Source organism: Tachypleus tridentatus, chromosome 10 (genome assembly GCF_004210375.1).
Source record: "Tachypleus tridentatus isolate NWPU-2018 chromosome 10, ASM421037v1, whole genome shotgun sequence".
In the NCBI taxonomy this organism is placed as follows: domain Eukaryota; kingdom Metazoa; phylum Arthropoda; class Merostomata; order Xiphosura; family Limulidae; genus Tachypleus; species Tachypleus tridentatus.
Window position 1 is genome coordinate 133447368 of NC_134834.1, and position 14959 is coordinate 133462326.

The 14959-nt window shown below is 30.5% G+C and overlaps 1 protein-coding gene across 8 annotated transcripts in view; it reads right to left on the bottom strand.

Moving 5' to 3' along the window:
- LOC143230357 (uncharacterized) overlaps positions 1-14959 on the bottom strand; it is a 130026-nt gene that overhangs the window by 22417 nt on the left and 92650 nt on the right. For all 8 annotated transcript variants that reach the window (XR_013016410.1, XM_076463794.1, XM_076463792.1 and 5 more), the window contains 8 exons: positions 13095-13148; positions 11723-11767; positions 9472-9525; positions 9184-9237; positions 3818-3880; positions 866-937; positions 654-689; positions 85-144 (listed from right to left, as the gene is read on the bottom strand). Coding sequence is in view for 7 of the 8 variants with exons in the window: in XM_076463794.1 (XP_076319909.1) it covers positions 85-144; positions 654-689; positions 866-937; positions 3818-3880; positions 9184-9237; positions 9472-9525; positions 11723-11767; positions 13095-13148 (438 nt within the window). In the remaining variant the exon portion in view is untranslated. The remainder of the gene's footprint in view (positions 1-84; positions 145-653; positions 690-865; positions 938-3817; positions 3881-9183; positions 9238-9471; positions 9526-11722; positions 11768-13094; positions 13149-14959) is intronic.

The window sequence follows — 14959 nt, forward strand, 5'->3', positions numbered from 1 at the left end:
ATAGATCTTTTAATTATCATAATTGGTTGTCTCAGTTTCTACAAAAGATCAATTAATTTGAAATGTCATATGTAAAAATTCTACCTTTGGGCCACGTATGCTGTCATACCCGTTAAAGTTTATGCCACTGCCACCATCATCACCCTGGAAATATAAGATATGGTATGTAGTGTCTAAATACAAATATTTTATTCCATTTATCAAACAAAGATTTAATAAATATATTAGCTAATAAAAATTTGTCATGTTACCATAAAGTACTTGAAACCATTACTATTTAAATGAAAGCTAAAAACGTTTGTCTCCTGATAACTGTCAAACATAAGAGAATATAAAAATATCAGGACTATAAATTTATAAATAAAACAATTTTATACTTTAGTATCAGAAATCAGTCAAGCTGTAATTCTATGCTTAATATAATGCTTACTAAAATAACAGTATAGTTACTCTATTAATTAACTGTTGTACTACATACTGGCTTCTGAAAAATTACATTTGAAATGAAAAGGCAATGAATGATAAGAAATTTTTATATTTTAGAATAAAAGTGATATTTTTTAGTTAATCAACGTTTTAATAAACTTGACAGTGATAAAAGTATTGTTTTGATATTGCTTGAATAAAATTTCAATATTGAAACTGATTCTTACTTTAGGTCCTGGTGGTCCAGGTGGTCCAGGTCGTCCCTGAAATAATTCATTAAACTAAAATGAAGTAATTAAAACAGATAACAGTATGCATTTGTATAATACACACTGTAAACATTCAGAAAGAACATAATTTTCTCAAAGAAACAATAAATATCACATATAAATCATTATTTCTGTTTTTACTGATTTAAATTCTATGGCCAAATGCTTACAGGTTTTCCATCATTTCCATTAAGTCCTGGCAGTCCTGAAGGTCCTGGTGGTCCTACTGGTCCTGTTAAACCCTTTAATTACATGGATAATATTTAATAACATTTTGTATAAAAAATATTATTTTAATGTTTTTCAACTATGTAAGACCAAATCTTTGTGTTGTTTAGATATTAAAAAACATTCTAAATCATGCCAATCTTTAGAAACTATCCAATTTATTATTATTCAGATTTGGCAAAAGTAATGTTAAAATTAAAAATGAAATGAATTTTTTTCAAGGGTTAATATTTTCCTGCACTGGAAAAACATACCTTTTGCCACAGTTACAGATATTTTAGATTTGACTGGCCTCTGGTGCATAAATTTCTTCTTGAAACTCCAACATGTATACCATGTGATTCAGCTGTATTTAAACATGCAAATTAGCAACAGCAGTGCAACAAACTCTTCTATCACAACCGACTCTCACCATGCAGTTGAACCCAGTTGTTACTTTGAAATTAAGCACAAAAATGACACCACAATTGGAGGGGTAAGTGAGAAGTGGAAGAGGAGCTAAGTATCTATCAAAAATATTTTTTCAGTGAAGGAAAACATTAACTTCCAATACTATTATTTACCTCCTCTCACAATTACAGCTAGAATCTCACATTGAGCAGGTTGATGGACCAGTGTAAAACAATCCAGAGAAGCACCCTTCAAAAGCATCTGAAGGGCACCCATGGAGTATCCGATTTCTACAGAGAGAGGAAATGCACTCATTGGAAGCCACAAAATATGTAAACCAGGCATACCATTCGCCCATGTGAAGCCAACTGGTGTGGTGTCACAATCAATGGCTAGAACAAGTTAATAATTCCAAATCTCTAATGAAGAGGAATATTTGTAGAGAGGTTAGAGTACAATGGACCTTAAGTAGAAGGTCAATTCACTCTATTTCAAGCCAGTGGCACTGGGAGGAATGTGACTGGCCTATGGAAGGAGGAAGGTTCTCAATCATTCACCTCAGGTGTAAGAATCAAAAGGGAATTAGAACCTCTGTTCTGATAACCTAAACCATCATGTGTGCAAATCCAGCACAACCTACAATAAACCCTGGTACTGTACAGAGCCATCCTATAACCCACAACTGTTGAAAAGGAGATCAAGCATCCCTGAATGATGTTGCCAGTGAAGGGATTGCATGAATGGGAAAGGTAATGGAGGTTGTTTCTGGAGTAGGGATAGAATCTACAGTTAAGCCAGTGCAAAAAGCAGCCATAAGAAATATCCAACATGGAGTGGATTGGATGAGATAAATTAATGAATGCATTCACTGCCTAAGCCTAAGATGTGTAATGGGAGCTAAAAGAGAGGAAGTTTGACATTCAAATGAGTGGAAAATGCATCCAGTTGGGTAGAATCCAACTGATACCATAGCCATTAGGATGGGGATGAGAGACCACGCCATGGGTAGAATCGTATTGGAATTAAACAAACAGTTTGTGATAAGATTGAGGGCACTTGGAACATAACACGCCAGCAAAATAACTTGATAGCTATGAAGAGAGGAGATATAGAGTGCTGGAACATAAAAATTGGGATAGAGTGTATCCATGACTGGTGATGTAAGAGACAACATCAAGTTGTTGGAATGAATCATAACTGTCATGTTCTATAGCCCAGATGGATAACAGCCTCTACGATGCCCAACTTCCCAAAAGAAAGAAAAGGTCATCTTAACCTGAAGATGACCTAGGAAGGTCAAAACGTTGTTCTCTCCTTATTAATAAAAGTGTTAATACCCATACCAGCCATTCTGAGATACATTTTTATTTCAAGTGGTTTCTCGTCATCAAGAAAGAGAACTTCTCACACATGGAGAAAAAATGCTGATAATGCTCTCTAAGCTAAAACCTCCATGGATTGCAAGTGAAGAGAAAGATCTGGGCTCAACTGAGATATGTTGAAAAATATCCCTTAGGTTACTATGCTATTGAGTTGGATGGATAATAGACTTTTCCACCTTGATAACCCAATACATGAGATTTAGGTGTTTCAACAGGTTGAGAATGTTATTGTAAACTAAATGAGAGGAGGGAAGGATGTCCAAGTCCACATCATCCTGGTCTAAGTCCTCAGATAATAGCAGAATTGCTTGTAGATTAAGAAATCCATCAGCCTGCATGAAAGAAGCCATCTCTCGACGAACTATAGCCATACTTCCTCTACCAATAGCACCTCACTTGCAGTCATTACCTGGGCTGTTGAACACTGGTACTGTTGGTAGCTGTTATAGTCATAATATTATACTGTAAATTTATAAATGTTGACTGACTACTGTTAGTTGAGAGAGAAATAGAATTTATAGTCAAACAAAGAAATCCAACTCAACAGTGGATCATACATAATATTTTGAAATGCAAAACTCAGTAGCTGAATATTTTCAAATCATACAAAAGAAAAAACAAATAAATCAAGCATTAGGTCTGTTGTGCCAAATGGAGCAATGAAAATTGAGTTCAACTGCATAGATGGAGTCAATTGCAATAGAAGGGTTTGTTGCACTCCTACTGGTAGAAGACTGTTTCATGCATAAATAGCTGAACCACATAATATACTTGTGGAATTAGGTACAAGTTTCAAGGCTAGTGAAAAGCAAAAACTTCCACACTAGAGAGAAGTCAAATTAAGAATAGCTGTAATTGTGAGGGGAGATAAGTAATTATACTGGAAGTAATAAAGAATAATATTATCAAAACTAAGACAGCTGATAAAATACACTGAGTTAAGAAAACATAAATGCTAAATATTATAAAAGCATCAAATTATTCACAAGAATCAAAAAAGTATTTCAAATCTTCATTGAAACATTGTGAATTTTTTGTTTTATAGTATAACTTTATCATACATGTAATAATAATTCAATTAAAATGAGAGTAAATTTTCTACTTTTGATAACAAAATCATACCTGAGGCCCAGGTGGCCCTCTAGGACCCTCCCGTCCTGGAGAACCCCTATCTCCAGTATCTCCCTAAGAAATAAGAGATTGATTTAAACTGTGAATGAATGCTAGATAAAGTCAGGTGGTAGCCATCTGTATTTCTTAAATATTGTAATCGTAATGAAATATATTAACCTAAAAGCGTGATTACAAAATCATATTGCCCAGCACGGCCAGGTGGATTAAGGTGTTCGACTCGTAATCTGAGGGCCGCGGATTTAAATCCCCATTGCACCAAACATGCTCACCCTTTCAGCCATGGGAGTGTTATAATGTGATGGTCAATTCCACTATTCGTTGGTAAAATAGTAGCCCAAGAGTTGGCAGTAGGTGGTGATGACTACCTGCCTTCCCTCTAGTCTTACACTGCTAAATTAGGGATAGCTAGCGCAGATAGTCCTTGAGTAGCTTTGCACAAAATTAAAAAAAGAAACAAAATCATATTTAAAGTATATCATGGAAAGTTAAGAATAAACGTTTTTCACTTATTTGTAATTCTATGAAATTCCTCTTGTATTTCAAAACAAATTTAACCATCTTATAACAGATACTACAGATACAAAATGGTATCAAAACTAACACAATATCCAAACTTTTATATGTTACTATACTACAGCTAACATTCACATCACTACATTTTAGACATTTTAATTACTAGTATTTCACCTAAAAACAAGCAAATAAAATAAACATCATACACTTTGATGCCTACAAGGTGGGACACTCAAATACAATAGATTTTTCACCTTAATTATGCAACACATACAGCTGTTTGACAAAAATTTTTTATCCTTGATATTCACAGTACAGCTTGGATGTACATTTCATTGTACTTGTTCAAACTGTGATAATGTTCTTACTAAAGAATTTTATTGATGATTAGTTGGTTTGATTTAATGAACAAATTACACAACTTTTTATTTAATCATTGAGAAATTTGTTTATATCAGACATGCATTGTGTGATATGTATGATAACAATGTTTCACCAGATAAAAACTTGACATCACCAGGTACAACAACTATTGTAAAAGTTTTTAAGTTATACTAACAGAGTATTTCTTCAAATTATTTAACTCAAATTGTGTTTACTTGACTTGTGTGTGATATATTGCAATGCTGTAATATGGTTTATACTGGCCAATTAGCACAAATATTCCAAAAGAGAACATTAAATTTGAAATAATGACACAAACAAACATGAAGATGAACTTAAAAAAAAGAACAATCCCAGAAAAAAATGCCTTATGTAAAGACCAAGGATTAGCATTGTATATTTCGTAAATTAAAGTGAGCTTTTAAAGATGATAAAAAACTTGGTGTTGAAGATATCTGGAGAATATACAAACAATGGTTGGGGAACACATGTGAAATATATGCCTCAGAAAGGCTGGTATGGGTATTAACACTTTTATTAATAAATAGAAAACAACATTTCAACCTTCCTAGGTCATCTTCAGGTTAACAAAGAGAGAGTTTGCTACTAGCCATTGCCAGACACGTCTTAGGGATTGTAATGGGCACTGAAGTTGGATGTTATGTTATTAATTAGTATAGGTATAAAGATGTTCCTTTATATTGGTATAATTTTGGTTTCAGTTGTTGTATAAGTAGGGCTTCTTTGATTTTGCATTTGTTTATATTTGTTTCCCTACTTAGTATCTGGGTGTTTTCTATGGTTATATTGAGTTTATTTGATTTTCAGTGTTCAAAAACGTGTTTTGTTTTTTTGTGTTCTTTGAATCTAGTTTCCATTTTTCTGTTTGTTTCTTCAATATACAAGTCATGACAGTTGTTGCATTGTATCTTATAAATTATGTTGGTGTTGTGTTTGTCAGTGTATTTTTTACATAGTCTGGACTTTAGTTTTGTACCTGGTTTTTTAATAAATTTGATGTTTACTGAAATGTTGTGTTTTATTTTGTTATAAGTTTTTTCAAAATCTTGGTTATTTTTTCACTGGTGTTGAGAATACATGGTATGCAGCAGTGCGTGGTTTGGTAGTTTGTTGTATCTTGGGATTTATTATTGTTTGTTGTTAATTGTGTGTGATCTAAGTGTGTGCATATAATTTTTTCAGTGGTTTTTGGAGGAAGTTTGTTGATGTTGATGAGGTGTTATTTTATTTTGTTGATTTCATCGTTAATTTTATCGGGTGAGCATAGTTTTGTGGCTTTGTTTATTTGGTTTCTTAATATGTTGAGTTTTTGTTTTGCTACATGTGCTGAGTCCCAGGGATCGCATAGTCCAGAAGGGAATTTATTGTCCTGTGTAAGTGTTTTATCAAATGCACAGTGTGTTTATCTTTAGCGTTCTAATAAAAATTGCACATTGTGTTACACTTTGTATCCATTCTTCTCACTTAACTTTACTTTGATCCACTTATTAAGAGTTGTGGGATTATTGTGTAGTCAGTATCTTGTAAATATCCTGTTATGTAGTGCAGGGTTTTTCAACATCTTGGGCTTCAAGACCAACTTAGTTACTTGACATAAAAGTAAAAACCAACACATGCAATTGATAATTTATTAGTTTAGGGCAGTCATAGTTGTCCCAATCCATGGCAGCCCATAACTGTACTTCATCGCCTAACAAACTTATTATATATATGTTAAACATTAACTAAATTTCACTGGATATACCAGAAATGTTATAACTTGTATATAAATATCAAAGAATCACATTTTAGTTGTGTCACTTGTTTTCAAGTAAACAGTGGCACTTAATGAGTCTTCTCATTTTATTAATGTTGATTCTGTGCATTCTAATCATTATAGATTTATTTTTCATATCTATAAATATATAAGGCTATATACTGTTTGTTATGTGGAAGTGGCTTCATTAACTTCTAAGTTAATATTTTAGTTCCAATTTTTTTCTAATTTGCTTACTTTTGATTAGAAGTTATTAATAATATAAACAAGTTTTACCTAGAACTTGATCATGCAGAACACAACATTCATTCCTTAGCATATATTTTGGAATACTTGTATCTTGAATTAATACGATCATCTGTTATAAACTACATTCAAACTAACCACAGCAAACACGATAGGATTTATGAGCACCAGTTACTTACTAGGGTTTTTGTTTCCCTTTTGTAACTGTAAATTTCACCAAAGATCAGAATAAGAGTAGCTATGAAACTGATCTTTCATGAATTAGATTGGGAGGTTGTGCACATCAGTGTGAATATAGAGCCCCATATTCTAGATCACTAGATGTCAGAGATATACATAATTAAATAACATTACATTCACTGAAGGGAAAGCTATGAATAAGATTACATTCCTTTAAGTAAAATTGCATATCCTCATTGTTTTTGTTTGTTTTTTTATTATTTATTTAATCCATGCAGTATGTTAATTTTCATTGATCATAACTAAAGAAATGTGGATGGGTCATCCATTCCTGATCAGGAAAGCCAACTAAAAATGTGGGAGTGTAATATTTCAATAACTGGATGTGGTTATACAGATCATGCTTCAGATGTTATGACTTATCTACATTAAGCCATTGTTAACCATACACACTTGTGTGATCCTAATGAAACTAAAAAACTTAAATAAAAAAAAATTGTGAATAGAAGAAATGACATTTCTTTCAGTTAACAGTGCTAAAAAGAAAACTAATCTTTAATTTTTTGATGATAAAAGTATCCAAGAATTTTAATCAGTGTTAAACTCAAAATACAAAGAAATGAATGACTTGCAGAAACAAAAAATGAATCTAGACCATTAACTGGCCTTTTACATTTATGGACTCATAAAATGCAACATTAATCAATTTTATTTTATAGGAAGCTTCACTAAACACTTAAAAAAATCAGAAGGAAAAAGAAATGATGGATTAATTACTGACAAGTAGATGTGCATGGAATAGTGGTTTTGTCTGATGCTAAATTCTTATTAAAGTTGAAAAGTGACATGGTTTGTATGTTACTGTTTTTAAAACAGTTATAAAGTCTTAATGTTCATAATTTTTTTCTTCATTATGGTCATTGATAAATAACTACAACATTTATCCAATTTCTTTAGAAGCATTTTAATTTGGTTTTGTAGGGGGAAAAAAGGAGCTAACATGGTGAATTAATGTTTTAAAACTTTCATTGATTACAAAATTTATAAACAATTCCCAATCTTGAGAGACAGCACTGCATGCATGCACATACATACTTTGATTATAAACTACAGATAGACATACACAAAAAGCTTCCTTGCAAAAGATAGCTTGTACCTTTCTCACTAGAACATGTAGAACAAACCTCACATCTTTAGGAGAGAACATAAATTTTACAGTAAAGAAGGTTTCTGGAATTCACTTTTAAAAGTCCTTAGTGTAATCATTGACTTCCACACAGTTAGTATCTCATTTTGTTTCTGATATTTCATGTGTTACAACTTCACTGCAGTTCATATGTGCTTATACAACATTATAGATCACTTTTATTACATTTGATACATACTGTTTATTAGTCAAAATAAGTTGATATTGCTTTCCCTATAAATGTAAAGGAAATGTATTAGCTGTAAAATTTCATTGTCACTTAGTGAATGGATATGATAAAAGATCTGCACTATCACTATATCTTGAGTAACAAAACACAGTTCTCTACTATCCTTTTCATCTTTCCCTTATACCACAAGATATTAGACATTTATAAAAAAAAATTTCAGTTTGTAGAAATGTGTAGCTTATTACCGTGTCATATGAATATGTAAGAAAGGTCAATTTCAAACCATACAACTGATTTTTTTTACATCCAGTGATAACTAACTACAACGAAATACACAACTCAGAGTTTATCAGTAATTGTATGGTTTTCGTTCTTGAGCTACAAAAGGGTCTCTAAATTTGACCTTTTAAAATTCTATATCAGATTGTACACAGGCAAAGAAACAAACGTGAATTTGGAAGCATTTTATCTGCTATGTGAACCATGATAACTGGATTAAAAACTGAAACAAAGGCTTCCCATAAAAGACTCTAGCCCATTCAAAGGGTCACTTCACAACTGGGTCAAAATATATGGAGAGGTTCTTAAATTATGTTGTATTGTTTAAATTTTTTTTTAAATAAAAGAATGAATACAAAACAATATTTCTCACTCACTCATACTTAACAGACTCCCAACATAAATGTATTTATGAAATCTTAGGATTAAAAAATATCAAAAAGACTGTTAAAAGGAAATCTCAATTTACATTTTATATAAGCATACCTTCAAATTATTAATAATCTAAAACTATTTCTTGCATTCATAGGTAATCAAATTTTATGGATTAAATGATAGGTTATGAAAATAAAATTGTAAATGTGAAAGAAATTTCTCACTTTTGGTCCAGGCTTTCCTATTGGTCCTATTTTTCCAGGTAGACCAACCTCACCCTGTAAACATCAAAATTATTTTAGAAACTAGCTCTCAAACAGATAAATTATACTTTGAATTTTTATGATATTATAGTGCAGAATTCCATAACATACATTTTCTTAACTAACATCAATAACTGCATAACTTCATTTATTAAAAAAAAGAGAATAATATCCATAGAATATGTCAGAAAAATGGAAAACAAAATGATCATTAAAAAAAAAGAACAAAAACTTTAGCATGAAACTTACACGTAAGCCATCTGGTCCTATGGGTCCAATGTCCCCTTTAGCTCCCTTTGGGCCCTATTTTTTTATGAACAACAAAATACAGCTCACATAATAAGGTACTTGAAAAATTCCTTAATATCCACAACATCTCACTAAAAAAAGTCCCGTATTTACACTTTCATCATTTTGTTGTTTTTTTATGGGAGTTATTCTAAGATTTCTCTTCTATTTTTCAATCATTAGTGAAATGGTAAAACACAGAATGTTAAAACTGCTAAACACAAATGAGCTGTTCTGTTACATAATATTAATGAAACCCATCTTTGATGGATAAAAGTTAAAATCTTAACCATTATTTATTTTTATCTGGTGTTATATCACAAAAATTTTAAGAATAATGTTTAATTTTGTTTCCAACTATGTCATCATGGTTAGTGTCCATTTTTCTTTGTTAACTCAGAAAGTTGTTTTATTTATTTATTGCACTGAAAGCTTATGACAATGAATTTTGGGGTTCACTGAGTATGACAAGTGCAACATGAACAGTCTATTGTGTAACTTAGTGCTAAATAAAAAAAAAACAAACTTTAGTATATTGCAGACATATTATTAATAGAATACAGTAACTCTCTCAACATGGGCTCAGTCAATCTGACCAACCACTTGACCACTTTGTATTTGTTTAAAGTCTTTATAGATTTAATACTTCCATCTTTCAATATAGTGTGTACATCTTCACAAACTTTGGCACTCTTTCAGTTAACATTATAAGACTCTCATAAAAAAAACAAAAAGAAAAACACATTTTTTAGTGAAGTAATATTAATAAATCAAAATAAAGGTTTGTCCATGAATATATTGAGCATTTGTTTTGAATAGACTGTGTGAATGATTCATGTTAAGATTAAAAATACTTTTATTCATCTCAAAATTCCTTTATATCATCACTAATATCTTCTAAATACATTTCAAACATTTTTTTCTCAGTAAAACTTTACATTTTATCTGTTATTTTCTCTATAGGGAATCAGTCGATTTGACTGACCTCATAACCTCATAGTTACTTTTATAATAATAAGTACAGAATAAATATGAAAAACAAGAAATAAAGTACTTAAACAACTTCTTTTTTCTTACTTTCAATTGTCGACAATACGTATCCCTACTTTTTTTATAATAATGGTATTAATACACTAAATAATATTTATTTTAGTAAACAATGCACCAAAGAACACAGACTAATAACACACAAAAATTAGACAATTCCCTCTTGTTCTTAAAATGTTTCTGACTTTCTAACTATGTGGTTCATCCAAGCTACTTATTAACTTGTCTACAGGAATGGAGGTTGTACTCTGAGTGAAATTGATGCTTATCTGTTCAGAAAACAACGTTATACAATAATCAACTAATAGGTGAAAATCTTGACTTTCTGTTAGTTACAGGTAATCTACAATTAAATGAAAGAGAGAATGATTAACAAATCCTGAAAGGGGTCTGATTTTCTATATGATAGCTCTGTAACCAAACAAAATTGAAGACTATACAAATTACGGTTTGTTTGAACAATGAAGATTTTATAGTAAGTAATTTCGATATAATTTCGTACTTTTTCAAGACGTGATGGATAAAATAGAGAAAATATGTTGTGTGTTTCACACTATGGGAAATTCAGGATTTTTTAAGATACTTTCTTGTAGAATTAAGAACTCAAAACTTATATACCATTAAAATATGAATTATCAGCTAACATTTTATGCTATATTAATTGGTATAACATAAAAAAACATTCTTTACTAAAATGTTTAATTTACGACGTAAAATTTGTGTCATGCACAACAAAGGATGCTAAGGACAAGAGGGTTAAGCATTGTAGAGAAATTATTAAAAAGAACAATTACTAATCAATGAAATTTTAGTTACTAAAAATTAACTGTGTGTTTTTCGTATATCATGTTATGTCAGCTAAACGTATGGTTAATATAATTTCAAAATTAATAATTAAATATAATATGCAAATTGTTTCATTTCACTATTTTTAAAAATCATATGTATATTGTTTGTATAAATCTAATTACTCATTAAACATTAAATGCAATGTGAAAAATACACAAAATGCTATTCAAAGACTTGAACATTTAAAGTAAAATACAAATTGGAATTGATTTAATTTTCAAAGCCATCCTTTTACAGTTTTTATTATTTTTTTTCTGCACTATTTGGAGTCAGACTATTTTTTACATTTATATGCTAAACCTGCCCTCTCTCTTACCACAGCTCCTTCACTTCCACTCACACCTGAAGGCCCTGGTGGTCCCTGATAGAAATCACAAAAATTTTCGAAATTAAACTTTATAGATTTTATTCATTACTGAGTTTCTTTCTTCCTTGAACATTTCTAATTTTATTTTATAGCAAATATTTAAAGTACAGATCTGCAGCCAACCCCACAAATTTAGTGAGGCAAACATATTTTACTATCTAATGTTGAAATGATTTTATATAATGTTTATGTAATTATACAGGGTGTTCGGAAAGTCACTGTGCAGTTTTGAAAGTAGCGATAACAGCATTCATTCAGTCTATTTCAATCCAGCACCTGATAACAGTGTTTAGAAACAAAATAAGAAGGATCCAAGCCTGTATTGATGCCAATAAGGGTCACTTTCAACATTGTTTATAATTGTCATTCATATTTACCTCCTGTATTCTATATTGAAACATGTCTGTTAATAAATATATAAGTGCACAGTGACTTTCCAAACACCCTTTATATTGGTACAATTGTAAATCAATTATAATTATTTTATAAGCAATTTGTTACATGCTATTCTTGTGGACATGGCAATATTAAATAGTTAGAAAATAAAAGGAATAACAATAAAACAATAGTGAACATTTTTTACATTATACGTGCATTAATTTTTATTTTTAAAATGTATGTATTTTTCTTCCTCACAAACATTTCTATAAAAAGTTAGTGAGTATTTCTTTAATGTAGCTGTGGCAATGAAGTAATATTACAGGCTCTATAATAACTTATTAATAACAACAGAAAAAGGGTATTTTTCAATCATATTTTCAATTAGAAAAGTAGAAATTTGTAATGTCATACTAGGAACAGTATCAAAATGAAATGAAAATCTAGAACCTTGTTTTGAGATTGTATTTTGAAGTGTATAAATATTAAAAATAGTGTAGGTGTAGAGCATCAAGAAAAGTTTATCATTACCAAGTAGAAGCAAATTTTTTCTTGATATTATGAGTTCTAGTAACCAACAATTAGAATTTTGTCCCTCTATTTGGAAGTTTCTGCAAGAAATAAATCTATATAAAGTGAGTTATTTTCTCCTTATATTTTACAAATCAGACACAAATAATGACAAGAATATAAACCTTGTAACCTGATCTTTTTTAAAAGGCAGACCTTTCTTCATGAGGGGCAAAGAGGGAAACAAATATTAATATCCCATGCAGTTTCATTATTTGTTAAATCCTTTGTATAAAATCAGTTTAGTTAGATGATAATGCAACTCCCCAGTCAATGACATTTAAATTATAAACTAATCTTCTTAATGCTAACAACTTTAACTTAGTACAGATTTCTATAAACCAAGTCAAAATGTTTCTGTAGCAACACTTACTGGAAGACCAGCTGGACCAACTGGACCCATGGGACCTGGAGGTCCTATTTCTCCCTAATTGTGAAATATAAAATAACAGTAGTGAATAAAATGGAACAATTAATATCAAGGAAAAGTGTAGTAGATTTGGTTATACTGAACTCAGAATACATATCACAATATATAAAAAGACCAGGTTTGGTTTTTGGTAATACAACAAGTTATGTTACAACTATGTCTTAAAACTATATTGTTCATACTAAAACTTTATTTCCCTATTTCTATTTAAAAAGAAATTACATTTTACATGCATACAACATTATTTGTTGCATCATACCAATAATTAACAAAAACTGAACCCACACATCCTTCCAATATAATTCATGTTCACCATAGAAACAGATAAATAACCATGAAATATGAACTTGTTTGTTTTTTCTATAATTACAAGGCTCATTAGAATTAGTGCCCATGCTTTTATACGCATTATATAATAAAATCTTAGCTTATTTTCATTATTACCAGAATCACCAGAAGGATGTTAAACACACACATCTGTATAAGTTTAATGTTTGTCTGTAATTAAGCACAAAGCTTCATAATGGGCTATCTGTGCTCTGCCAACCACAGGTATTAAAACCTGGATTCTAGTGCTGCAAGTCTGCAGAAAAACCATTAAGTTTAATGCAAATGTTATGATTTAGATGATTTTGGTGTGAGTGTTAAATTGAGTTATTTTTAGAAGGGATAATTTATCATATGTAACTGTGTATGAACCATATGCTGTGTAGTTTAACTGTTATGAACTTGTACTTGTTGTTTTACTGCATCACGTTAAAATCTTCTAAGATTTTCTCATCATTTGAAATGAGTGTTATTGCATCATCATATTTTGTAGTGTATGGAATATTCTATGCTTCTGTTGAGTTATAAATGCCTATCCAAAAAGCAGGTTTAGTTATGCTGTTAGATAAACAGATAGATCTAGACTGCATGCTAATAAGTCTAGCCATAAAGTATGTATAGTGGCAATTTTTAAAATGAAATTATTACAGATTGTATTGTAATAACTAAGTATAGAAGAGTAATTTGTCTTGTCAAATTGTGTTCTAAAGTAATTGAACTAACCCATATGAACTCTAATGAATAAAGACAATTATTTAAAGCTCTGGATTCAACTGTGATAACCAACAATGTTAGTGAAATTATCATCAACTGTATTGTAATATTACAGCAAAGAAGAATAATTCATTTTGCAAAATGTGTACTAAAGTAACTGAATCACCTTGTGTGAAATCGGACAAAAACAGATGATTATTTAAAACTGTGGTAATTAGCTGTGTAATGAAAACTGTGGATAACCAACAATGTTAGTGAAATTATCATCAACTGTATTGTAATATTACAGCAAAGAAGAATAATTCATTTTGCAAAATGTGTACTAAAGTAACTGAATCACCTTGTGTGAAATCGGACAAAAACAGATGATTATTTAAAACTCTGTTAATTAGCTGTGTAATGAAAACTGGTATATACATTTGCCTTGTTTTAATATTTTATTAAAAAAAGAAGTGGACTTTGTGCTGTTTGTTTATTGTTGAAATTTATCATTGATAAATCACAGTCATCTAGCGTAAAGAATCCAGCCCATACACAAAACATAACAGGACATATAGCTATGTATTTAGGAACCAAAACTTAATCATGTTTACCTGTTTCTCATCATTATTAGGAAAATGAAAATTACATGTTATACCTTCCGATGCAAATCCAAATACAATTTTACTTTTCACCAACAACAGATAGGTGTTGATACATTCAGATATAAAACCCAATAAGTTTTTACACTCTTTCCTCCCATCAGGTTCACAAGAAGTGTCTGTACT